The following is a 25,631-nucleotide window of genomic DNA, read 5'->3' as shown; positions in this document are numbered from 1 at the left end:
AATAGTATATGAACCTCATATCCTGATTGATCACAGAATTTAAATCTAATGGAATTTTACATACAGACTCAAAATTATATTTTAAAAAAATATTTTTTACTGAGATATAATTTTCATTTCATTAATATTCACCCTTTTGCAATATACAATTCAGTAGTTTTTAGTATATTCACAAGGTTGTGCAAGCATCACCACTCTCTAATTTCAGAATGTTTCCATCAACGCCTAAAGAAACCCCATGTCTGTTAGCAGTTACTCCCCATTCCACTCTCTCCAGTCTCTGGCAATCTACTTTCTTTCTCTGTGGACTTGCCTTTTCTGGACATTTCATATGAATGAAATAATACATACAATATACGGCCTCTGTGTCTGACTTCTTTCATTTAGCGCAATGATTTCAAGATTCATCACTGTTGAGCATGAATCAGTACTTCATTTTTTTTATGGCTGAATAATATTCCATCATAAGGATACACCACATTTTATTTATCCATTCATCAGTTGATGAACATTGGGTTGTTTCCTTTGCAGGGGACTTTATGAATAAGCTGCTATGGACATTCTTATATGAGCTTTTATATGACTGTATGTTTTATTTCTCTTAGGTATATGCCTTAGGAGTAGAATTGCTGGGTCGTAAAGTAACTAACTCTATGTTTAACTTTTTGAGGTTACTTCTGAGCAACTTCCAGGCTGGTTTCCAAAATCTTTTAATTTTGATGAAGTTTATCTTTTTTTTTTTTTTGTCATTTGTGTCTTTGGTGTTATATCAAAGAAACCATTGCCTAATCCAGTATCACAAAGATTTACATGTATGTTTTCTTTTAATAGTTATTGTTTTAGTACTTAAATTTTTGTCTTTGATCCATTTTGACTAATTTAAAAAAATTTTTATTTTATTGAAGTATAGTTGATTTACAATGTTGTGTTAATTTTTTTGTACAGCAAATTAAGTTATACATATACATACATTCTTTTTTATTTACTTTTCTATTATGGTTTATCACAGGATATTGAATATAGTTCCCTGTGCTATACAGTAGGGCCTTGTTTATCCATTCTATATATAATTGTTTGCATCTGCTAATCAAAAACTCCCAGTCCATTCCTCCCCCACACTCCCTTCCCCTTGGCAACCACAAGTCTCTTCTCTATGTCTGTGAATCTGTTTCTGTTTTGTAGATAAGTTCATTTGTACCCTTTTTTTAGATTCTACATATAAGTGATATCATATGGTATTTGACTTTCTCTTTCTGACTTACTTCACTTAGTATGATAATCTCTAGGTCCATCCATGTTGCTACAAATGGCATTATTTCATTCTTTTTTATAGTTTTGTCCAGATATATGCCCAGGAGTGGGATTGCTAGATCATGTAGGCAACTCTATTTTTAGTTTTTTGAGGAACCTCTATACTGTTTTTCATAGTGGCTGCACCAATTTACATTCCCACCAACAATGTAGGAGGGTTCCCTTTTCTCCACACCCTCTCCAGCAGTGGTTATTTGTAGACTTTTTTTTTAACTTTTTATTGGAGACAAATATACATGTAATAGTTTTTCATATCTTAAGTGTAAATCCTAATGAATTGTGGACTTTTTAATGATGGCCATTCTGAGCCGTGTGAGATGATACCTCATTGTAGTTTTGATTTGCATTTCTCTAATAATTAGTGATGTTGAGCATATTTTCATGTGCTTTTTGGCCATCTATATGTCTTCTTTGGAGAGATGTCTATTTAGGTCTTCTGCCCCTTTTTCGATTGGATTGTTTGTTTTTTTGTTGTTGAGTTGTGTGAGCTGTTTGTATATTTTGGAAATTAAGCCCTTGTCGGTCGCATCATTTACAAATATTTTCTCCCATTCTGTAGGTTGTCTTTTCATTTTGTTTATGGTTTCCTTTGCTGTACGAAAGCTTGTAAGTTTGATCAGGTCCCATTTGTTTATTTTTGCTGTTACTTTTATTGCCGTGGGAGACTGACCTAAGAAAACATTGGTACGATTTATGCATTTTGACTAATTTTTCTATGGGTGTGAGTTAGGGGTCCCAATTCATTCTTTTTTTAAAAAAATTTTATTGGAGTGTAGTTGATTTATAATGTTGTGTTAGTTTCTGCTGTACAGCAAAGTGAATCAGTTATACATATACACATATACACACTTTTTAAGATTCTTTTCCCATATAGGTCATTACAGAGTATTGAGTAGAGTTCCCTGTGCTATACAGTAAGTCCTTATTAGTTATCTATTTTATATAAAGTAGTCAAATTCATTCTTTTTCATATGAAGATCCACTTGTTGTCCCAGGACCACATGTTGAAAGGATAATTCTTTCTCCCATTGAGTTGTCTTGACAATTTTGCAAAAAAAATCAATTGACCATAAATGTATTCATTTAATTCTGGACTCTCAATTCTATTCCACTGGTCTATATGTCTATTCTCATACCAGTACCACACTGTCATAATTACTGTAGCTTTGTAGTAAGTTTTGAAATGTGAGTCCTCAAACTTTTTCTTTTTTTTTCAAGACTGTTTTGGCTACTCTGGGTCCCTTACTTTTCTATATGAATTTTAAGATTGGCTTGTTGGTTTCTGTAAAAAAGGGAGCTGGGATTTTGATAGGGATTGTGTTGAATCTGTAGATCAATTTGGGGAATACTGTCATATTAAGTCTTCAATCCATGAATATGGGGCATCTTTCCATTTATTTAGGTCTTTAATTTCTTTCAAAAATATTTTGCAGTTTTTAGTGAATGTCTTACATTTCTTTTGTTAAATTTATTTCTTTATTTCTAAGTATTTTATTCTTATTTATGCATTGGAAAGAGAACTGTTTCCTTAATTTTGTTTTTGGATTGTTCATTTTCAGAGAATAGAAATATAGTGGATTTTTCTATATCAATCTTGTGTCCTGCTAACCTTGCTGAACTTGTTTATTAGCTCCTATAGGTTTTTCTGTGTGTGTGTGTTTGTGTGTGTATTCCTTAAGATTTTCTCTATACAAGACCATGTTATCGGCAAAGAGATTTACTTCTTCCTTTCTATTTATTTATTTATTGAAGTATAGTTGATTTACAAAGTTGTATTAGTTTCAGGTGTACAGCCAAGTGATATATAGCTATAGATATAGATATAGGTATATATATATATATATTCTTTTTCAGATTCTTTTCCCATATAGGTTATTACAAAATATTACTATAGTTCCCTGTACTATACAGTAGGTCCTTGTTGTTTATTTTATATACAGTAGTGTGCATCAGTTAATCCCAAACTCATAATTAATCCCCCCTCCTCCACCCTTTGGTAACCATAAGTTTGTTTTCTATGGCTGTGAGTTTTTAAAATAAGTTCATTTGTGTCATTTTTTTAAGATTCCACATATAAATGATATCATATGGTATTTGTCTTTCTCTTTCTGACTTACTTCACTTGGCATGATAATCTCTGTGTCCATCCATGTTGCTGCAAATGGCATTATTTCATTCTTTTTTATGGCTGAGTAATATTCCACTGTATATATATACCACATCTTCTTTATCCATTCATCTGTCGATGGACGTTTAGGTTGTCCATGTCCTGGCTATTGTAAATAGTGCTGCTATGAACATTGGGGTGCGTGTATCTCTTCCAATTAGAGTTTTCATCTTTTCCAGATATATGCCCAGGAGTGGGATTGCTGGATCATATGGTAACTTTATTTTCAGTTTTTTAAAGAGCCTCCATACTGTTCTCCATAGTGGCTGCACCAATTTACGTTCCCACAGTGTAGGAGGGTTCCTTTTTCTCCACACCCTCTCCAGCATTTATAATTTGTAGACTTTTTGATGGTGGCCATTCTAACCTGTGAGAGGTGATACCTCACTGTAGTTTTGGTTTGCATTTCTCTAATAATTAGAGATATTGAGCATCTTTTCATGTGCCTATTGGCCATCTGTATGTCTTCTTTGGAGAAATGTCTATTTAGGTCTTCTGCCCATTTTTTTATTGGGTTTTTTGTTTTTTTGATATTGAGCTATATGAGCTGTTTGTATATTTTGGAAATTAAACCCTCGTCGGTCACATCATTTGCAAATACTTTTTCCCAGTCTGTAGGTTGTCTTTTCATTTTGTTTATGGTTTCCTTTGCTGTGCAAAAGCTTTTAAGTTTAATTAGGTACCATTTGCTTATTTTTGCTTTTATTTCCATTACTGTAGGAGACCCATCCAAAAAATTATTGCTGCGATTTATGACAAAGAGCGTCTGCCTATGTTTTCCTGTAGGAATTTTATGGTATCTGGTGTTACATCTAGGTCTTCAATCCATTTTGAGTTTATTTTTATATATGGTATTAGAGGATGTTCTAATTTCATTCTTTTACCTGTAGCTGTCCAGTTTTCCCAGCACCACTTGTTGAAGAGACTGTCTTTTCTCCATTGTATATTCTTTCCTCCTTTGTAGTAGATTAATAGACCATAAGCGCATGGATTTGTTTCTGGGCTTGCTATCCTATTCCATTGGTCTACATGTCTGTTTTTGTGCTAGTACCATACTGTTTGGATTACTGTACCTTTGTAGTATAGTCTGAAGTCAGGGCATATGATTCCTCCAGCTCCGTTCTTCTTTCTCAAGATCGTTTTGGCTATTACGGGTCTTTTGTGTTTACATACAAATTTTTAAATTATTTGTTCTAGTTCTGTGAATAATGCCATTGGTAATTTGATAGAGATTGCATTGAATCTGTAGACTGCCTTGGTTAGTACGCTCATGTTAAATAATATTAATTCTTTTGATCCAAGAACATGGGATATCTTTCCATCTGTTGTGTTGTCCTCAATTTCTTTCATCGGTGTCTCATAATTTTTGGTAGGTTTATTTCTAGGCACTTTTTTCTTTTTGATGTGGTGGTAATGGGATTGTTTCCTTAATTTCTCTTTCTGATAGTTTATTTAGTGTATAGAAATGCAACAGATTTCTTTATTTTAATTTTTATCTTACATCTTTACCAAATTCATTGATGAGCTCTAGTAGTTTTCTGGTGGTGTTTTTAGGATTTTGTATGTATAGTATCATGTCATCTGCAAACAGCGACAGTTTTGTTTCTTCCTTTTGAATTTGGATTCCTTTTATTTCTTTATCTTCTCTGATTTCTGTGCCTAGGACTTCCAAACCTATGTTGAATAAAAGTGGCAAGAGTGGGCATACTTATCTTGTTCCTGATCTTAGAAGGAATGCTTTCAGCTTTTCACCATTGAGTATGATGTTGTGTGTAGCTGTGGGTTTGTCATATACAGCCTTTATTATGTTGAGGTATTACTTCTTCCTTTCTAATCTGGATGCTTTTAAGTTACTTTTCTTGTCTATTGCCTTGACTCAAACTTCCAGTGCATTATTGAAAGAAAGTCGTGAGAAACAGACATCCTTCTTTTGTTCTTGATCTTAGGTGGTGGTGGGGGGGGGGGGTTCAGTCTTTTACCATTAAGTATGATGTTAGCTATGGGTTTTTTGTAGATGCCCTTTATCAGGTTGAGGAAATTCCCTTCTACGTTTGTTGAGTGTTTTTATCATTAAAATGTGTTGGATTTTGTCAAATGATTTTTCTGCATTTATTGGGATGATTGTGTGGTTTTGTCCTTTATACAATGTGTTATTCGTAGACCCGTGGTTACTTAATTGGTTTACAGACAGAGGAGATATTTGATCATGTGCCCTTAGTTGATAGGAGGGGAAACAAAGTCATTAATTTTCCCTCTTATAATATGAATAATATTTAAGTAAGTCATACAATATGAAAAGCTATTGTATTCAGATGTGAAGCTGTTTCTATTCTACATTAGTTAGTATATATTGCCTCAATGCATAGGTTGAAGTTTCTTCCGGGTCTTGCATTTCCAAAAATCTCTTTTGAAAAGAAAATATATAGGATCTTAAAACTAAGTGATAAAACAAACCTTTACTCAGGCTGAGAAATTATTAAAATTAAAGGCTAGCAAGAGGGAGAGTAGGATTTCCTTTTTTTCTGGTTGTGCAGTGTATGAAAAAAGACTGACAAAGTTCAAATGAAGAACTGTTTAAAAGAAATTCATCATTCCAATAATTATCTTCTCAGTGATAAGCTACCACCTGAAGTTGGTCTATAGTTTAACTCCTAACAGCTGACCAAGCATTGCAGACTCTTCAGCACAATTTTTTTTTAATAAATTTTAATTAATTTATTTATTTATTTATTTTTGTCTGTGTTGGGTCTTCATTACTGCACAGGGGCCCCCTCTAGTTGCGGTGAGCGGGGGCCACTCTTTGTTGTGGTGTGCGGGCTTCTCACTGCGGTGGCCTCTCCTGCTGCAGAGCACGGGCTCTAGGCGTGCAGGCTCCAGTAGTTGCAGCGTGTGGGCTCAAGAGCGCAGGCTCAGTAGCTGTGGCACATGAGCTTAGCTGCTCCGTGGCATGTGGGATCTTCCCGGACCAGGGCTCGAACCCGTGTCCCCTGTGTTGGCAGGCGAACCCTTAACCACTGCGCCACCAGGGAAGTCCCTTCAGCACAATTTTTAATACGGCTGTAGAGTGAGTCACTCTGGACTTTTTGTTTTGTCTTTGATGCCAACAAGGAAGATGGCTATGTGGCATACCATACACTTTTTTTTTCATATTTATGTTCATGTTGAAGAGGGAGAGAATTGGAAGCTGTTCCTATGGAGTGAACTCTGGAGGAGACTTGGGACAAAGGATTGTTCTTAGGCCGTATCTGGTCCCCAGCCCCTTTAGCTGTCCTCTCTTTGCATTTAGTGCAGTTGGGAATAAATTTTCAGACCCAGCACATTTTGCTTTTGTTCTATTGGTTACTGAAAGAGGTATGTTGAAATCTCCAATTATGATTGTGGATTTGTGTCTCTCACTTTTAGTTCAACTTTTGCTTTATGTATTTTGAAACTATTTGCATTCTAATATAGGATGTCTATATCTTTCTGTTGAATTGTCACTTTTATTATTATAAAATGTCCCTTTTATTTATTTATTTATTTGTATCTATCCTGCTTAGAATTTGCAGAACTTAATCTATCAATTGATGTTTTTCATCAGGTTTGGAAAATTCTTGGGAATTATTTTTTTTAAATATTGTTTCTGTCCCATTCTGTGTCTACTCTCATTCTAAGACTACAGTTGCAGGTGTTAGACCTTTTGAGTGTGACCTACATGTTTCTAATATTTATATTTTAATTAAAATTTTCTCTTTAGATAATTCAGATAGTTTCTTTGACCTGACTCAAATTCACTAATTCTGTAGGATGCAAATCTTAGATAGAAGAGAACATAAAAAACATGGAAGATGGACTGAAACTTTAACCTAGCCTCAAGGTAGAAAATGTTACCAATACCTACCAATGGTTAATCAAAACAAGAACCAAATAATTAACTGTTTGTATATTTGATAATAAAACAAGTTTTTACATATGCTATTCTCTATTGCTGTATTATTATTTCTAATTCCTTTACCCCTCGTGCAACCCCATTCAGGGATTCAGTTGAAGAACCCATGCAAGTGTTACTAAAATGGGAGTACATTTGTTCCCTCATCCCTTGTCCCTCAGTGTCTACGGGGGATCGTTCCAGGACCCCTGAGGGTACCAAAATCTGCAGATGCTAAATCCCTTATATAAAATAGTATAGTATTTGCATATAACCCATGCACATCTCCTGTGTACTTTAAATCATCTCTAGATTACTTCTAATACCTAATACTATGTAAATGCTATGTAAATGGTTGCTGGTGTGAGGCAAATTTAAGTTTTGCTTTTTGGAACCTTCTGAAAAGAATCTTTTTGAATACTTTCAATCCATGGTTGGTTGAATCCATGGATGTGGAACCCTCAAATACAGAGGCCCACTGTGCTTGTACACATGTGGAACCTCCTGATCATCACAATATTACCATAGTAGCAGACAGATATTCATACTCAAATTTCCTCTTGAAAAGGCTGGTTTCAAAATTGACCTCCCCCAGGGGAACTACTACAGGACTTAACACTGGATTGTTGTTCTCTTCATTTCTCTACCATTTCTTATCTCTCCCTAGCAATAGTTGGGTAACTGCACAGTTCTTTTCATAAGAAATACATTTTTACTTGATACACATGTTTAATATACTTTAAATGGGGGATATTTCTTTTTATTATTTTAATTGAAGTTTGAAAATTGGTTTCAAGATATCGTTACCTGCCAATATCTTACACAGAGTACATCTGATTGAAAGAAAAAAAGCAGAGCGAAAAGTAGACCTTTTGGAGAAAAAGTTAGCAGGTGTTAACAGATTCACCCCTTATATGAGTATGAAAGAACAAGAAGACAGTTTCATGATGAAGGTGAGAACAAATTTTGATTGATTTTTGAAGAAACAGGATTTTTATTACCTTGTGTTACTCCAGGCGATAATTGGCAAATGTTGAGTGGTTTATTGGTCCTCTTCTTATGGAGGATAAAAGGAAGCAGTACAGCATGGCTGACTGGAAGAGTTTCTGAGGTATGGAGAAAAAGTGCAAGGCAGATCTGAAGGTCTCTGTGATACTAAAGTAAAGGATAGAGGGAATGGAGCTTTGAGAGAAATGGGAGGAGGTGGTGGTTAGAGAGTGAAATATTCAAGTTTTAAATTTCTGGTATGGGTTAGTTCCTGCTGCTGACAACATCTGGGTTTTTGGATTTGGGTGTAAGGATTGAATAGGGGTGTAGGTGAAAGTCATTGAAACTGAAGCACAGGAGTCACAAAACTAAATTGGTGGATCATCTACACTGGACATTGAAATCTAGAATTATGGAATGAGTTGGGTTTAGAAGGAAGAGGTTATCCTGGTCCCTAGTAGATAGCAATTCACAGGATGAATGGAAGTTTTATGGAAGAATGTTGGAGGAGGATGTGAGATGGACTACTGTCAAGGAAGTGGTAAAAGTTTATTTTGAAATCCATGGACCCAAACTGTTTATTATATATTCTGAATGTAAAATAAGGCCCATCATGATCCCCTTAATGTGAGGAGTTCCACTTAAAAAAATTCAGCAACTACTTTCAGAGTTTAAAGTAATTCCAATTTTTAATCACCTCTTTCAAGTAATTCACAGTAACACTTTCCATGTTTTTCTCTTCTCTGACTTATCTGTCACATCTCCGAAAAACTCTCCCACACCGGAGTCCATGTAGCTCTGACCTTTTCTTCCACTGCTCTTTTATTCTACCTCTTTTTTCTGGGCTTTTAGTGAGACAAACCCATCATTACTTCAACAACTCTAGCTCCCCTTCTATTTCCCAGTTTCACATGACAAAAAGCCCAGAAACTAAACTTGATTACTCAGTTTTCAGAATAGAATGTGGCAAGAGGTGAAAAGAAGACTAGAATTTATAAAGCCAGAATATTCTTGCGAGAAGTGGGGGGAAGGAGAAGTACAAGCATTATCTTTTATTTTTTTCCTGTTTACAGTGGAAGCAGGGTGCTTAAAAGGGAAAGGTTGGGGGAAAGAAATGTGACTTATTTATGCTTTTACATTATCAAAGCTGTTACTATTAAATGATGTTCTATAATCATAATTAAGTCTTTATGAAAATATCCATTTCCCTGCCAGCTTTTCACTTAATAGTCTTAGCATTCATTGACAATCCTTGCCTGAATCAGTTATTTTGTTAGGAGAAGTAAAATGCTGAGTTTTAAAATTCTATCATTATTCCTACATTTATTAGCTCAAAATATTCTGTAAACAGTTCCTCCATAAACTGGAGCAGTTCGGTTAGCTGCTTCTCTAAGCTAAATTTCCTATGTTCTCAAAGTAGAGAACATTTTTTTTTTGCCCTCCCCACCTGCCCCCACATAAAATTTTAATACCTCTTGATGTTCTAGTTTACTCTTTTGAGTATGTCCTTGTCTCTCTTACGACTCTGTAACTCTTTATTTCTATTGAGAGCCTTTTCTCCTGAAGCTTTGTATTATGACTATACTTATATTTCAAAAGGAGGGAAGTAGATGTCTCAATATTAAATTCCATATGGGAAGTTTAACATGTGTGTTGGCATATTTAGGACAAGGATAAAGCTATCCTGGTCAAGAACTTTGAGAGAGACAACATTTTTCACTCTGAAGGACCAAAAGATGGACAGAAAATTTGGGATAAATGTCAACAAGATTTGATCCATAAGGAAAAACAATTACCTGAGTTAGACAGACCTCCGTATTCATTCAGCTGGGAAACTAAAACTGCGCCATCCCTCTATCAGAAATTCCTCAGTCAGTTGTCTACTCTTCCCAGCAACAGTGTTGAACCCATACCAGCCACAGAGGAAGGTGTGAAAGAGAGCATTCAGGAGACTGGTGCAAATGAGCAATCTTGGAAGTCCGTAAGTGTATTGACAGATGAGTTACTCTTTCAAATTAGTTTTAAGATGTGGGTTTTGATGTTAGCTGATTTAGTAAACTCTGTGGCTCTGAGTTTATTTTTATGACTACAGTGATAAAAGGGAAGAGGATGTCCATTATCACAGTAGAGGTAGTATAGTGTGTTTGTTAAGAGCCGAGAGGCCTGGTATGAATCCCAGCTCTGCCATTAGCAACTGTGTGCTCTTGGGCAGGTTACTTATGCTCTCTGTGCCTCAGTTTCATTTGTAAATTTTGGCAGGAGTGAGGGTAGGGTTGGGGTAGGTTTATTTCCTGTCCCACAGAATGGTTGTAAGGATTAAATGGATTAATACATGATAAATGCTTCAGTTCAGTAAGCTCAATGAATGCTAGCTTAAAAATAGTGGTGTGGTGAGGATAATGTTTCCATCATGATCAAACACTGGTCAGTTCAGTCAGTGCAGTAAAATAAATTATCAAGTCAGTCATTTGTTTGAATTTACTGGTGAAGTCTATCGAAAGATTGATCCAGCAAGTTTAAGTGTATATATCTCCTTGTTATGTCCAAATCATTTTAGTAAAATTTCATGACTCTTCACCCTAAAATTCAGATAAAAATAGGTATTGCTTAAATTCAATATTAGTAAAACCTACTACACAGTAGTCTGTTTATTGTACAGTTACAAATTTTTTACACTCTGCTCTCTTAAAATTCATTATACAGTTTTATTTCTCAGTACTCACGAAAATGTCTTATTTTTGTATATCAAACCTTTCTGTTTCTTTTTTAAAAACTAGCTTATACATGTCAAATCTTCTTAAATGTCTTCCCCACTCATCTATTTTAGTAACTTAATGTTACTACAATGTCAATATAGTTAGAACTTGCAAATAGTTTTGAAAAATACAAATCATGGACCATCAGGATGTTCTATCTATCTTTTTTCCCTGCAGAGAGCTGAAGGCCTCCAGCAGGAAGTTCAGATGCTCACTAAGCAATTGGAGAAGCAGTATCATCACTGTGAAGAAACTGCTGGAGAATCATCCGATACTGAGGAAAAGTATATGGAACAAAAAAGACCCTTGAAACATCTGGAAGGAAAAATTGCTATTAATGACCTTTTTCCAGGGAGATTAGACTTGGACACGAACAAAGTAAGAATTTCCTGAAGTATAAGGCGTTTCTTTGACAATGAAAATGATCATCTTTTATTATACTATCTAATGTTCAAAGCTGTTAATGCTATTTGTACTTTTCTTAATATTAGGAAAGGGAGGAAAATTTGCTACAAACTTTTGAACATTCTGATTGTATCAAAAAGCCTTTCCTTACTCCATATCTCCCATTTCTCTACTGTACATATTTGATATTTATTGTAAGCATTGTTAACATATTTCTTAATGTACTTTTAAAAGAGGATTAGAGGGAAAGGAGCTCAAAGGAATGACTCTCTAAAGGGGGAATTTCAGGTGTACTGTGTCAACTAGATATGATGGGCATTGGGAAGGGGCTGTTGGTGAAATTCCTCAATAATTATCTTGTAGACAATTTCCTTCTCTATTTTCTGCTTCTCTGCATCTATAAGGAAAAGGTCAATCCTAAATGTGGAATGGGAAAAGGTAGGATGATTTTCAGGAGATCTTGATTCTATTTCACTACCTCTTCACAGAATTGCTTGTCATACCCATACCTATATTATACTATTTCTATAATTACTGTGCCCCAAAGCATAAACTTACTCACTCACTACTCACTCAGTTAGTCTCTTATTCCATTCATTCATTCATTGATCCAATATATTTTGATCACTCAGTTTTTTTTTTAAAATATAGAACATTAAAAAAATTTTTTATTTTATTTTATTTTTGGCTGCATTGGGTCTTCGTTGTTGCACGTGGGCTGTCTCTAGTTGCAGCGAGCAGGTCTTCGTTGTGGTGCTCGGGCTTCTCATTGCGGTGTCTTCTCTTGTTGCGGAGCATGGGCTCTAGGCGCACGGGCTTCAGTAGTTGTGGCACACGGGCTCAGTAGTTGTGTCTCGCAGGCCCTAGAGTGGAGGCTCAGTAGTTGTGGCGCACAGGCTTAGTTGCTTCGTGGCATGTGGGATCCTCCTGGACCAGGGATCGAACCCGTGTCCCCTGCATTGGCAGGCGGATTCTTAACCACTGCACTACCAGGGAAATCCTGATCACTCAGTTTTTAAAAACTTCCAGCACCTGGTGAAGTGGTATCGACAGTGTACTCCACAGAGTCCAAAGATGAATCCAGCTTCTACCTCTGCTCTTGAATCTGTAATTGATGATGATTCATTTCCATGCAAATTTTTAAAATACTATATTAAATTTTAAGAATATACAGATAGCGCATGCTTTCCACAACCCTTGAAACCATGTTAAAAGGTTTGAAGAAAACAATAATAATCTTCTCTAACCCCCTTTCTGCCTATTTCATGTTGGTAACCAATGTGTCTATATCTTTTAAAACTATTGCAATGATTATGGAAGTATATGAATATATATATGTAGGTGTTGGTATTTTTACAAAACTGGGACTGTGCCAGTCAAAATACTCTTCTTACTTGGTAAGAAGTACCTCATGGTCTTTCCTTAGGTCAAAAGATATAGATTTAACTTATTCCCTTAACAGCTGTACAGTATTCCATACTGTGTATATAACTTATTTATTCAACCAATTCCCTATTAAGAATTATTGATGGTCCTTCTCTTATTTCCACTTTTTATGCCACTACAAATAATGCTGAAATAAGTATGTTTATACATATATCTTTCCACACTGATGCTTCCTCCCCCTATGGGATTGAGTTCTAAATGTAGAAATATAGGATCACAGTGTATGAGTATTTTCTTTTTTAATTTTTTTCTTTGGCTGCGCTGCATGGCTTGTGGGATTTTAGTTCCCCAACCAGGTATCGAACCCGGAGCCCTGGCAGTGAGAGCTTTGAGTCCTAACCACTGGATCGCCAGGGAATATCCTGAGTATTTTAAAGTTTAATACCCATTGCCAGAATACTACCTTGCAAAAGGCAGGAGTTCACTTTCCAAATAGCAATATATGAGTGTTTTCTCTTCACATCCTAGCCAGCATTGGTTGCTGTCATCCTTTTAGAGTGTGTGTTTGTGCGAGTTAGGTTAAAATGGTACAGTTTTTACATTTACCTTACTACTAGTAAGGTTGAATAACTTTCTTTTTTAATGCTGTTGACCACTTGGATTCCCTTGCCTCCCCACTCCTCACAATTGGACCTCAGATACAGAAGGTTGAGTTAATCAAAGTCCATGGTTTTTAATGCATTAATTTGGGCCACGGAAGGTCTCTCTCTTATTTATTTATTCTTTCCTTGGATCTTGTCCATTGCCTCCCCAAAAGGAAGTCAATCTAATATGTTTAATGTGTATTTCTTTGTTTATATGTGTTTCTTTAAATGTAATTTTTGTGCATGTGTTTTAAATTTGCATAAGTGGTATTGTGTTAAAAATCTCATTCTATTACTCAGCACTGTATTTTTAAGAGCCACTTAATATTGCTATTTGTTCATCTAATTCATTGCTTCTGTCTACTGCATGGAGTACTACAGTGTTCATATCTGCCATGGTTTTAATTTTTTCTTTTTATTTATTTATTTATTTTACCTGTCTCTTCCTCTAGTGGTAAATAGCCTTGTTACCTCTATTTTTATGCCACCACAAACAACATCACTGTTAGCATCCTGGTACAAGTCCCCTTTATGGACCTGAGAGAGAATTGCTTAGGGGTGTTAAGTCAGGATTGGAATTGGTGGCTCATAGTGTATACGTACACTTAATATGACTAAGTACTGCCAGTCAGCTCTCACAAAACAATAAATCGTCCCACCAGAGATACAGGAGGGTTTTTGAATCTCCACATTCTTGTCATTTCTTGATACTAGCAGCTTCCTAACTTTTGCCATTCCATCAGGTATAAAATGATTGTTAATTTAATTTGCATTTCTCTAATTATCAATGAGTTTCGCATTTCCTTAATGTTTTTCGTCTTTTGGCTTTTTAGTCTCTGCCTGTTTGTTTCCTTTACCCGTCTTCTTATTTGGGTTCCTGTCTTGTTCTTGTTGATTTCCAGAACGGTATACACATCTTCCTTGCCCTGTTCAGGCTCTAACACTCCATGACAGGTCACCTCTCCATATGTGATCAGGCTCTGAGTCCCTCTGCAGGGCAGCCCTCTTCTGCAGACACTTTTGTCACCTTGCTTGGGCTCTGTAGGCCTGCTATAAGCCTCAGCATTTCCCTTCTCATTCTGTGCAAATGCCTATGGCTTTAGGACTGAATTGTTTAGAAGGGGAAAGGAAGGAAAGGAAGAAGAATAGGAGGAAGAAAAATAAGAGCAACTGGTTTATGATTAACCTTTCGAATATCCTGATAAATGCATTCATTTAAACCATAATTTTTCTGTCAAGAACTACTTTTGCTTTGTTCCACAAATATTGACATGTACTGTTTCCCTTATCTTTTATTTTAAATATAGCAATAATTTTTATGTTTCCAAATGTATAGGATTTTTTAAAAATTTGTATTTTATTACAACATGGTAGAAGTATTTTATGATCCCTGGGAATTTATTGAGGCTTCCTACATGGCCAGTGACTGATCTGTTTTGGTAGCTGTGCCACGTGTGCTTATAAAGAATGTGTTCTCTCTTGGTTGGGTATAAAGCACTATAAATAGCTAATGCGCAAGCATATTATTCGTATGATTCAGATTGTCTGTACCTCTGATTATTTTTGTTTACTTGATTCTGGAAAAGATATGCTACATTCTTCAAGTATAATTTTTGTTTTTGTTTTTTAATTTATTTTTGGCTGCACTGGGTCTTCATAGCTGTGCGTGGGCTTTCTCTAGTTGCGGTGAGCAGGGGCTACTCTTCGTTGAGGTGCGCGGGCTTCTCATTGCAGTGGCTTCTCTTGTTTTGGAGCATGGGCTCTAGGTGCTCAGGTTACAGTAGTTGCAGCATGTGGGCTCAGTAGTTGCAGCTCACAGGCTCTGGAGCATAGGCTCAGTAGTTGTGGCACACGGGCTTAGTTGCTCCGCAGCATGTGGGATCTTCCCAGACTAGGGCTCAAACCCATATCCCCTGCATTGGCAGGTAGATTCTTAACAACTGGACCACCAGGGAAGTCCTCCAAGTATAATTTTTGATTCATCCATTTGTCTGTGCTGTTCTATCAGTTTTTGTTTTATAGATTACTGGAGCATATGCACTTACGATGATTTTGCTATCCTGTTCTTTTAAGCACTATAAAACATTCTCTTTTTTGTCCTTTATAAAATATTGCCTTAAATTCTGTTTTCAGAAATTATGATTACTAATGCACTTTTTTTTGGGGTTCATGGTTGCATGATATATCTTTTATTTGGTTTCTTTTACTTGGTCCTAATTTTTTAGACAACCACCAAATTTGACCAACGTGTTTGATTACTCTTAGTTGCATATTTCTTGAAGCTTCCTCCTGGATTTTTCTCCTCATTTGAGTATTTCCACAAGAGAGTTTTAAAAAATTGGATCTTTGTGTGGCAAACTTTCTGACACCACGTGTGCCTGATAACACTTTTATTATGCCCTCATATTTGAATGACAATTTGGCTGGATATAAACTTCTAGGTTCAAAGTTTCTTCATTAAATTCTTTTAAATTATCTCCTTGCATCCTCTGTTACTGTTGAAAAGTCTGACAACAATGTGATTCTTATTCTTTTGTAGGTGATCTGTTCTTTCTCTCAGGAAACCTTAAAATTTTTCTCATTTGCTTTAATGTTCTTAAATTTCACTATAATGTGCTTAGGTATATTGTTTTACCTTATCTCTCTTATTTGGCACTCCATGAATTTTTAAATCTAAGTCTTTCACCTGTCAATTTTACCATTATTTATTTAAACATTTTCCTCTCTTTATTTTCTTTTGATTTCTTTCTTTTGTTTTTTTTTTGTTTTTTTTGTTTTGTTTTTACTTTTCTTCTTTTTCTACTCTTTCTCCTTCTGTGACTCTTAACAGAACGTTGCCAATTCTAATTCTATCCTTCATTTCTTTGCATGATGGTTAATTTTATGTGTCAACTTGACCAAGCTATGGTGCCCTGATGCTTGATCAAACATCAGTCTAGATGTTGCATGTTAGATGTGATTAACATAACAAGAAGGCTTTGAGTAAAGCAGATTACTCTCCATAATGTGAGTGAGCCTCATCCAAGCAGTTGAAGCCCTCAAGAGAAAAGACTGAGGTCCCCTGAGGAGGAGGAATTCTACCTCTAGATTGCCTTCAGACTTGAGCTGCAACATCAGCTCTTCCCTGGGCCTCCAACCTGCCAGCCTGCCCTGAAGATTTTGGACTTGCCAGACCCCACAGTTGTGTTAGCCAAATCTTTCTCTCTTTATACAGACACACACACACCCCTATTGGTACTGCCTTTATTGCCACCTTCTCAGAGAGTTTCTCAGTCTGATTTTCCAACTCACTCAATTTGTTCTCAGCTTTATCCATCCTATTTATCTCATCTATTGTGTTGATTTCAGCTATTATATTTGTCATGTCTAATATTTCTATCTGGTTGTTTTTACTTTATAATTTCTTGACCTGTCATTGTAAAGGTACCTTTTAGTAAAGGTAATGTTATAATTTTTACCTTAAACTGAAAGTGATCAGGAAAAACATGGCCTTGCCCTAAGTTTCAGTTAATGGCAAATGAAGAATTAGCTCCACAGAATACATTTAAAGGAACAACAGAGGACAAAAATAAAGTAGGTTAATGATTACACTGTATGAGTTGAATGTTCAATATAAATTTTATACCTGTCAAAGTAGCAATTTGTAAATATTGTTTGTAGTTTACTCAGTTGGCTTTGTAATGATATGATTTTTGAAAATTGATAATTTTTGATAATTTTGTACACGTCCTCTTTCCCTTTAGCAGATCTTATTTTATGTACTGTAATAGGATTTTGTCATGTTCTTTCATATAAGTCCTATAAAAGTCCTTCATGTAATTTTTTCTTGTAAAATTTACTCCTAGGTCTCTTATAGATTTCCTGCCCATTATGAGTGGCATATTTTCCCTACTTCTATTTGAAATGATTATTACTAATATAGATAAAAGCCTTTGATATGTTTATATCTTTAAAAATTATCTACCACCTTACTGAATTTACTTATTAAGTCCAATAGTTTTCTTTACTAGAGTTCTTGGATTTTCTGGACACAGTTGAATATTATATTGTTTTCTAGGAAACAATGTATTTCTTTTAGGTTTTCAACTTATTGCCACTGAGGTACAAAGTAGTGTTTAGAATTATTTTCATCTTTTCTATATCTATGCATTCTGTATGTTTCTCCTTTCCAATATTTTACTTTCTCTCTTTCCTCCTTAACCAGGCTTACCTGGGGCATCTATTTTATCTTTCTAGAGAACTAATGGTTCTTTTTCCTATACATTTTACCAGTTTATTTTTTGTGTATAAGTAATGAAAATATATGGTATCTTTATTAAATCTACACCCCTAATTTCTCTTTTTCTTTATGTAAATATGCTTTTTTTTGGTCCTTTGTTTTAAATCATAAAAGCAGCAAAGCCTATAAATATTCCTCTGTGGCTTGTCCAATACATTTTAATAAGAAGTGTCCTTTTACTATGTTTTATATGTTTATAATTTTACTATTGGTTTCCATTTCTTCTTTGAGCTGAAGTTATTTGAGTTTTTTTTTTACCTTTTACACTTATATGTATATATTATACATATGTACATTTAAAAAAAATTAAATATACCAAGAGTCTTCTATTGAAAAGCAGCAGCCCACTTCTGTACCTCCACCTATCCTATTTCCCAGAGGGAACTACTTTTAACCCCTTTATCTGTTGCTCTGGTAGTAAATTCCATTTTTTAAAATAATTTGCTTATATTGCTATATCTTGAGTTATTTATTTTAGACATTATCTGTTGACTTCCTGTTATATGACAGATGAAGTTTTATCTTTTTCCCAGCTCTCCCTTCCATCTTCCCAGTATTGTTATATCAATATTTTTAGCTAAATCCATAATCAGCCTTTAGTTCACTATGACACTAAAAAGTGTTTACAAAATGCCAAGTATTATACTCTTGTGACCTTTTCTTTCTTGTAGTGCATGTTATTTTTCCTGGAGTTAATACTTTTCTTGTGTTTTCATATGTATAATTTTCAACATTCACTTATTAATTTTTTCCCAAAATACTGCATCGGATGATCTTCTAATCTATAAAAATCTCCCATTCTTTCTCATCCAAAGTCCTTAATTCTCTTGTGTTGGTCTGGACTGTTTGCTCTGTCGGCCTGGGCACAGCTATAATCCTGTGACTTTTCTTCTCCAATCTCCTGGTTAGGTTGCACTGTTTCATGAATCTCTTGTCTTCCTCTCTTTTGGTTTACTTTCTTATTTTGCTGGGGTATATCCTCTAACAGATTCCTAAGAAATGGTGTCTTGGAGAGAAAAAATTCTTTGAATCCTTGCATGAATGACAATTTTTTTTTTTTTTAAACTTCAGGCTCAATTGATAGTTGGATTTAGACTTTATTTTCACACAGAGATTTGAAGGCATTACTCCACTGTCTTCTAATTTCCAGTGTGTTATTGAGAAAAATGGTGCCATTCTCATTCATGTTCCTTAATATGTTACTTGTTTTATTTCTCTTAATGGATTAAGACATTTGTAATAACATTTTAAATAACTTTTTTCTCTTAATAAAATTAATTTATGTACATTAGTTCTGTATATATCTCCTTCCTAATACTGTGTATTTTCACTTTCTCTTCCTTCTTTAACCAGTCTTGCCTGGAGTATCTGTTTTCTTTTTTTGAAAGAACTAGTGGTTCTTTTCAATATATTTTACTAACTTTTAGTTTGTATATAATGAAAATATGTGGTATCTTTATTAAATCTACACCTCTTCTCTCTCTCTCTCTCTTTTTTTTCTTCTGGTAGTAACTTTATAAAGTACAGAATAGTAGAAAGAATACAATTAAAACAACCAGTATTTCTACCACTTTGAGATAACCAGTGTTAACATATAGGTATATCTTCCTATGATTATTTTCCAAGAATATTTTAATATAATTGAGATAGCATATTTTTTCTTCATCCTGCTTCTGTCATTTAATTATACCATTAGTACTTTCTCTTAGTAAATATTTTTGAAAACTTTATTTATAATGAATGTATAATCAATCACATGTAATTTATTTAACTATTTTTTTGACATTTGCATTGTTTTTATTTCTTCATGTTATGGGTAATGTTGTATAGAATATCTTTGTGCTTGAGTCTTTATCTAAATATTTTATTATTTCCTTATAATACATTCTTAGAAAAGTTGAACTAATCTCTGCTATCACCTGGTGTTTATAACATTGTCTACTTAACTGTACCCTTGTTAGCCTTAAGCCATCACTTTTATTGTCATATTTTATTTTTTGGATTATTTTAATAATGCATATTTATGGTGAAAACTATTCTACTTATGTAAGAATTAAGTCTACAATTTATCAGTCTAGAGTAGATCTGGTATGCTAGTGTAGAACACCATCTTAAAGCATAACTTCTTTATTCTAATACTGTTGATTTCTGTAAAGGAAAACTCCCAGACTAAGATTTCCCAGATGGAGCATGGCAAAACATTCAAGCAGCTAGAGAAAGACAACAAGCAAGAAACATTACTGAATATTCAGCAGAATTCGAAGGTTGTTACAACTCAAAGATTAGAGGAGAAAATTCATAAACTTCAGAAACAGCTCAGTGACTTGAAATTGTCAAATAAAAATATGAAAACTCAACTGACAAGAGTAAATGTCCTTAAAGTAAGTAAAAGAAATGAGGCTTTCAAAAATTCACTTAAGCTTTGGTCTGTTTCTATTTTTGCTGCATGTTTCTCATTGAACTTTAAAAATTAACATTAAAATTATTTTACATACATATAAAAGACTATACATATATAATATTAAGCATATAGAATAATAAAATTAGATGCCGCAAATCTACCACTCATGTTAAGAATCAGAGTATTATCGATCCCACTGAAGCCCCCAGGTATCCTCCTCAAAGGTAACTGGTATTCTAAATGTTAGGTATCTAGATCCCTTGCTTTTTGTTTCAGTCATACTTTTGTCTTTCTTATTGGGTTAATGGTTAAAAGTTTTAGTGATTTTTGGGGCAGATGCTCTTTGGATCTTCTTTATATCAAGCTTCAGTTGTAGTATTTCAAACATACATTTTATGCCTGAAACCAAATATACACTAGATACTTGCTGATCAACTTTTTTTTGCCAGTTGATTATCAAGAATATTTCTCTTATTGCAGCTAGTTATTTTCTCTGTTTCTGTGTTTGATTAGCACAGACTGTAAGACTTTTGAGGACGTGGAACATGTGTTAAACCTCCTTAAATCCCAAGTGCCTAGTTTATAAAAGTGCTCAGTAACTGTTGGTTATTGATGAGCATGATGGTGGAGAAATGTCCTCTTAATTCATAAATTGTGGCATTTTCTTTCTTTTCCATTATCTAGCTCTTCCAAAAAAAAAGAAAGAGAGAAAAAAGAAAAAGAAGAAAAAAAAGTATGAGTTATTATGTATCATGCCTGTTATTTAGAGGAGTTTTAATCACAGTCATCTCCCTTTCCCCCAACCTTATACCCTCACAGGACAAAACAATTGAGAAGCTCAGGCAATCTTTAACAAAAGTTGAAGCAATGAAAGGGAAGGCAGTTATGGAAACAGACTTGAAAACTACAGTAGACTCTGCTGAGCAAGACGTAAGGTGGGACAAAGAGAGGGCCCATCAAATGTTAGAAACTGTCACTCTTGAGCTCTGCACAGCAAAGAGCACACTTGAAGAAGTACCGGGACAACAAGAAGAGGTTTGTTTTTTTTTTAATTACTATATTAAGATTATTTAAGTTGAAGTGATAAACACCCACCTCAATTTAGACTCTACCTTAGACAAAAGAGAATTGATTGGCTTGTGGAATCAAAGGCAGTTAAACAACCAGAGCTCTGAGAAGGCAGGGATGCACCTGGGCCACGGATCAGCACCTGGAATCTTCAATATAAGGCCTTTCTCAAGTTCTTCTTGGCAGCTCTCTGTCAACTTGTCTGTCTGACTGACAGCCACAGAGTTTTACAGTTAGATTTTCTGTGACAGGAGAGAGAATCCCAAGAAAGGGTCTTATAAGCCCAGCTTAGGTCAAATGCCTATCCTTAGTGAATTCACAGTGGCAAGGGGTGGGATATATGATTCTCATAGCTTAGGTTTGTGTACACATCCTCTGACTAACCAAAGACAAGGAGGGTAGGGATGAGAGAAAATGAAAGTTCAGGGGAAACCATTTTTTGGGGGCTGGATCACGTTCTTGGACAAGAGGGTAGTGCTTCTAAACTTGCTTAGATTCTCACTAGATTTATAAAGCAGATATTTTAAGAGAATTTTCTAAAGCCTAAATGATAATTTGGGGCTATTGTGGGATTACATGTCACACCTCCATACATGTTTCTTATGAAACATGAAACTTTAACGAATTTCCTTAAGAGATTCTTAAAACCAAAAGTCATGATATTACCATTTTCTTTTTTTTCTCTTTTTTAACTTCTGCATATTCATTTTCTTAATTGTTTTTATTCTTCTCTCAGTGTCCCTCCCTTATTATATTTTCATTCTTATCTCTTCTTTGGGCATTCTGTAGTTTACTCTTCATTTCTGAGGTGTCTTGTTCTTGCTTGTGTTTAATCATCATATCTTTCTTATCCATTAGGCATCTAGATATTTTTTTTGTCCATTTCTATTCCAAATTATTGCTTTTTTTTTTTGGCTGCAGCAGCATGCTGGATCTTAGTTCCCCGACCAGGGATCGAACCCCTGTCCCCTGCAGTGGAAGTGCAGAGTCTTAACCACTGGACAGCCAGGGAAGTCCCTCCAAATTATTGCATTTCTGATTCAAAAGGTGTTTTTTCCCCATGTCTGCAAATCCTTGTTTAATTGATATTTAATTCATATCAGGTGTTGTCAAACATGTTGCCTCTGCTTCATGGCAGTTTTTCTGGGGGGAGTATTTTCACCACCTGAACAGTTTGGATGATACTGCTTTTCTGTTTTCTTCTCATAACAATTTAAAATGGATATTTGCCATTTATCTATTCACTTTAAAATCCCTTTGATTGCCCTGCCCTCTCAATTTCAGGTGTTTCTACCTCAGGGTACTTAGGGGGCAGGGTATACTTACTGGGTTTCTTAACTCAGTACCATCCTCTTCTGTTGACACGGTGAGTGCAGTTGCTAAAGTTTACTTAGGAAGTAAAGCCTTTTATTTTGGGGTGGGGCTTTATGTGATGTCTGTTTTTGCAATACTCTCTTGTTTATATAGGTCCCTTAATTTCCAGTGCTTGCTTTTTTTCTTTTCCCTTGTCACGAAGCCTCTAGGGAACACCTCACCCTTCCAAGTAGCTCCCTCTCTGCTGAGAAACCTTGCCCTCTAGATCGGCCATTTCTGCTCTCACATGCTTCTAAGCCCCTTTCTTTTCCTTCCCCAGTTACCGGTATTCTGATTCATCAGGTCTCAGACTTGTTCTTCGTATTTCCCCCTTTATGAACTGTCCCTTTTCCGGGGCACCAGAGGAAACTAACTGCATACTCCAGCGTGGGCTCTGGAGTTGCCTCTGTTGGTTTAGAATATTTATTTCCCCACTTATATGAAAACTGAAGTCTGTGGTATTCTTTTTTTTTTTTTTTAAACATCTTTATTGAAGTGTGGTATTCTTTACTTGCGCTTTAGGCATGATTTATGGAGAGTTTTATTTGCTCTCCTTGTTGATCACTATAGTTTTTAGAGAATGGTTGGAGAGATATGTATTTAGGGGACGGCTATTACCTACAGCAAATCAGAAGTCCAAAAAATAATTATCTCATGTATGAAAAACAAGCAGCAATAAAATTAGGTTTAGTCTATAAGATTGTAAAAATGAAAACAAATCTTAAAATGCAAAGGTAATTTTAGATTTCTTGTAATTTTTTTTTGCTTAAAAATACATTTGAACGTAGAATAATGTACACTTCATAAAGAAATGTTTAATAAAACTAAATTTCTAATAACAATTTCATTGTACATAGTTAAGTAGGTGACCAAAACTAATGACGTCTTGATTTTTGTGGTTCTTTGTAGCTTGTTGACTTTAGAGAAACTATTATGAAGATGTTGGGATTTAACATGAAAACAGCAGACAAGAAAATCATCAATCACCTAAGGCTTATTATACAAGTATACAAAGCATCTGACAAATCAAAGATTGCTTCTGCGTGTGAGACTGGATAGGCTAATGAATAAAGAATTTCTGCCAACCAGAACTCAGCAGACATGGACATTTCCTCCAGCATCTTGAATATGGCTATGTTATGAATAAAACACATTTGAAACTTTTCACTTAAATCTCTTCTCTCCTTTGATATTTGGCAATTAACTTTTCTTTGTTGTAATCGTGTTTTGTACATTTATTTGTGGTCTAGTCTGGATTGTTAATTGTAATATATAGTATCTAATTATATTTATTAACTGTATTTTAAGCAGGCTATTAATCAAAACTTGTTCTTAGTTGGAATATTTATATCTATAGTTAATGGTCTGTTTCTAGAATGAGTGGTTTTTTGGGTATACCCCCTTATGAATCTAGGTAAAGTTATATTCTATAATTTGAATCTATCTTATCTGATTCACTGAGAGTTTGAAAATCAGATATGAAATGTTGAAGGGTAGGAAAGTCATTAAGAATTCTTAAAAATGTGCAATAGACTATATTGTGTTTTTAATTTTCTTAGTATTTAATAGTGTCTGCCAGTTTTCCTAGATGTAGGCCGATATCTAAGTTAATGGACTGTTTTTAAATATGTAATCTCTAATTTTTTTCATTTAGAATAGGAAACTGCTCATCTTCCAAGGTAGTTTTAGATTTATCCAAGATGTCCTCTGTAGGAACAGGTCAGAATCTGAACAGGCCTGTGGACACTCAGCGCCTGCTGTGGTCATTTGAAAAGGACTCCTGTGGGGCTTAGTTTTAGAGGGATCTTCAGGGTGGAAGGTGTGAAGTTTCACTGGACCTTATAAAAGTAACACTTTGGAAGAAAATGGTTATCTTGAATACTCATTCAAGGAAAAGATGAGAACAACTTCTAAAATGACAGCCATGGGTCTCAAATGTGTGCCAGGGCACTCTGGAGCTCAGCATGCCATGGAGTATTTCAAATTTTAAAGGGAAACAGTGACATTTGACACTAGTCAGGAAAGTACTTGAACTGTTAGCTCCTACTAGTTTATAGTTTGAACACTGGCTCACTCTTCATTCCTTTTGAATGACATATATATATATATATATATTTTTTTTTAACATCTTTATTGGAGTATAATTGCTTTACAATGGTGTGTTAGTTTCTGCTGTATAACGAAGTGAATCAGCTATACGTATACATATATCCCCATATCCCCTCCCTCTTGTGTCTCCCTCCCACCCTCCCTATCCCACCCCTCTAGGTGGTCACAAAGCACCGAGCTAATCTCCCTATGCTATGCGGCTGCTTCCCACTAGCTATCTATTTTACATTTGGTAGTGTATATACGTCCATGCCACTCTCTCACTTTGTTCCAGCTTACCCTTCCCCCTCGCCGTGTCCTCAAGTCCATTCTCTACGTCTGCGTCTTTATTCCTGTCCGGCCCCTAGGTTCTTCATAACCTTTTTTTGTTTTTTTGTTTTTTTAGATTCCATATATATGTGTTAGCATACAGTACTTGTTTTTCTCTTTCTGACTTACTTCACTCTGTGTGACAGACTCTAAGTCCATCCACCTCACTATAAGTAACTCAACTTTGTTTCTTTTTAGATGACATATTTTTAATGAAAACTGCCCAGGGCTTCTCAGGACTTTTGAATTTGTTGCCAAGGGGGGCCCAGCAGTTGGTGGTATCACTACCAAGTAAGTTGACTCCAGGATCCCTGGATGCAATGTAAGAAGTTCACTTACCTTTCTTCTGAAGAATATCCTTAAGGAAATGAAGGGACACCCTGTCCAGAGCCTCCACCTGCAGCCCAACCTCTAAGAAAACCACCTTCTTGTTCAGGATTCCCCCAGGGTCATGGCCCAAGGGTCAGCTGCCTGCTGCAGCCTCAGCACAAAGAGCTGGAAGGATTGCACAACTCAACGAGCGAGGCTAGCTGTTTCCCCGCTTCTCCA

At 35.2% G+C, this 25,631-nt stretch overlaps 1 protein-coding gene across 1 annotated transcript in view; it reads left to right on the top strand.

The window, feature by feature from the left end:
• LOC133084715 (uncharacterized) overlaps positions 1-23,723 on the top strand; it is a 48,550-nt gene extending 24,827 nt beyond the window's left edge. The window contains exons 2-5 of the mRNA XM_061181485.1: positions 11,306-11,506; positions 19,999-20,223; positions 21,063-21,278; positions 23,574-23,723. Of these exons, the coding sequence (XP_061037468.1) occupies positions 11,336-11,506; positions 19,999-20,223; positions 21,063-21,278; positions 23,574-23,723 (762 nt within the window). The 5' untranslated portion in view covers positions 11,306-11,335. The remainder of the gene's footprint in view (positions 1-11,305; positions 11,507-19,998; positions 20,224-21,062; positions 21,279-23,573) is intronic.
• The last annotated feature ends 1,908 nt before the right edge of the window (positions 23,724-25,631 follow it).

Source organism: Eubalaena glacialis, chromosome 2 (assembly GCF_028564815.1).
Source record: "Eubalaena glacialis isolate mEubGla1 chromosome 2, mEubGla1.1.hap2.+ XY, whole genome shotgun sequence".
In the NCBI taxonomy this organism is placed as follows: domain Eukaryota; kingdom Metazoa; phylum Chordata; class Mammalia; order Artiodactyla; family Balaenidae; genus Eubalaena; species Eubalaena glacialis.
The sequence above is the reverse complement of the archived record's forward strand: the minus strand, read 5'-3'. Positions and strand labels throughout refer to the sequence as shown.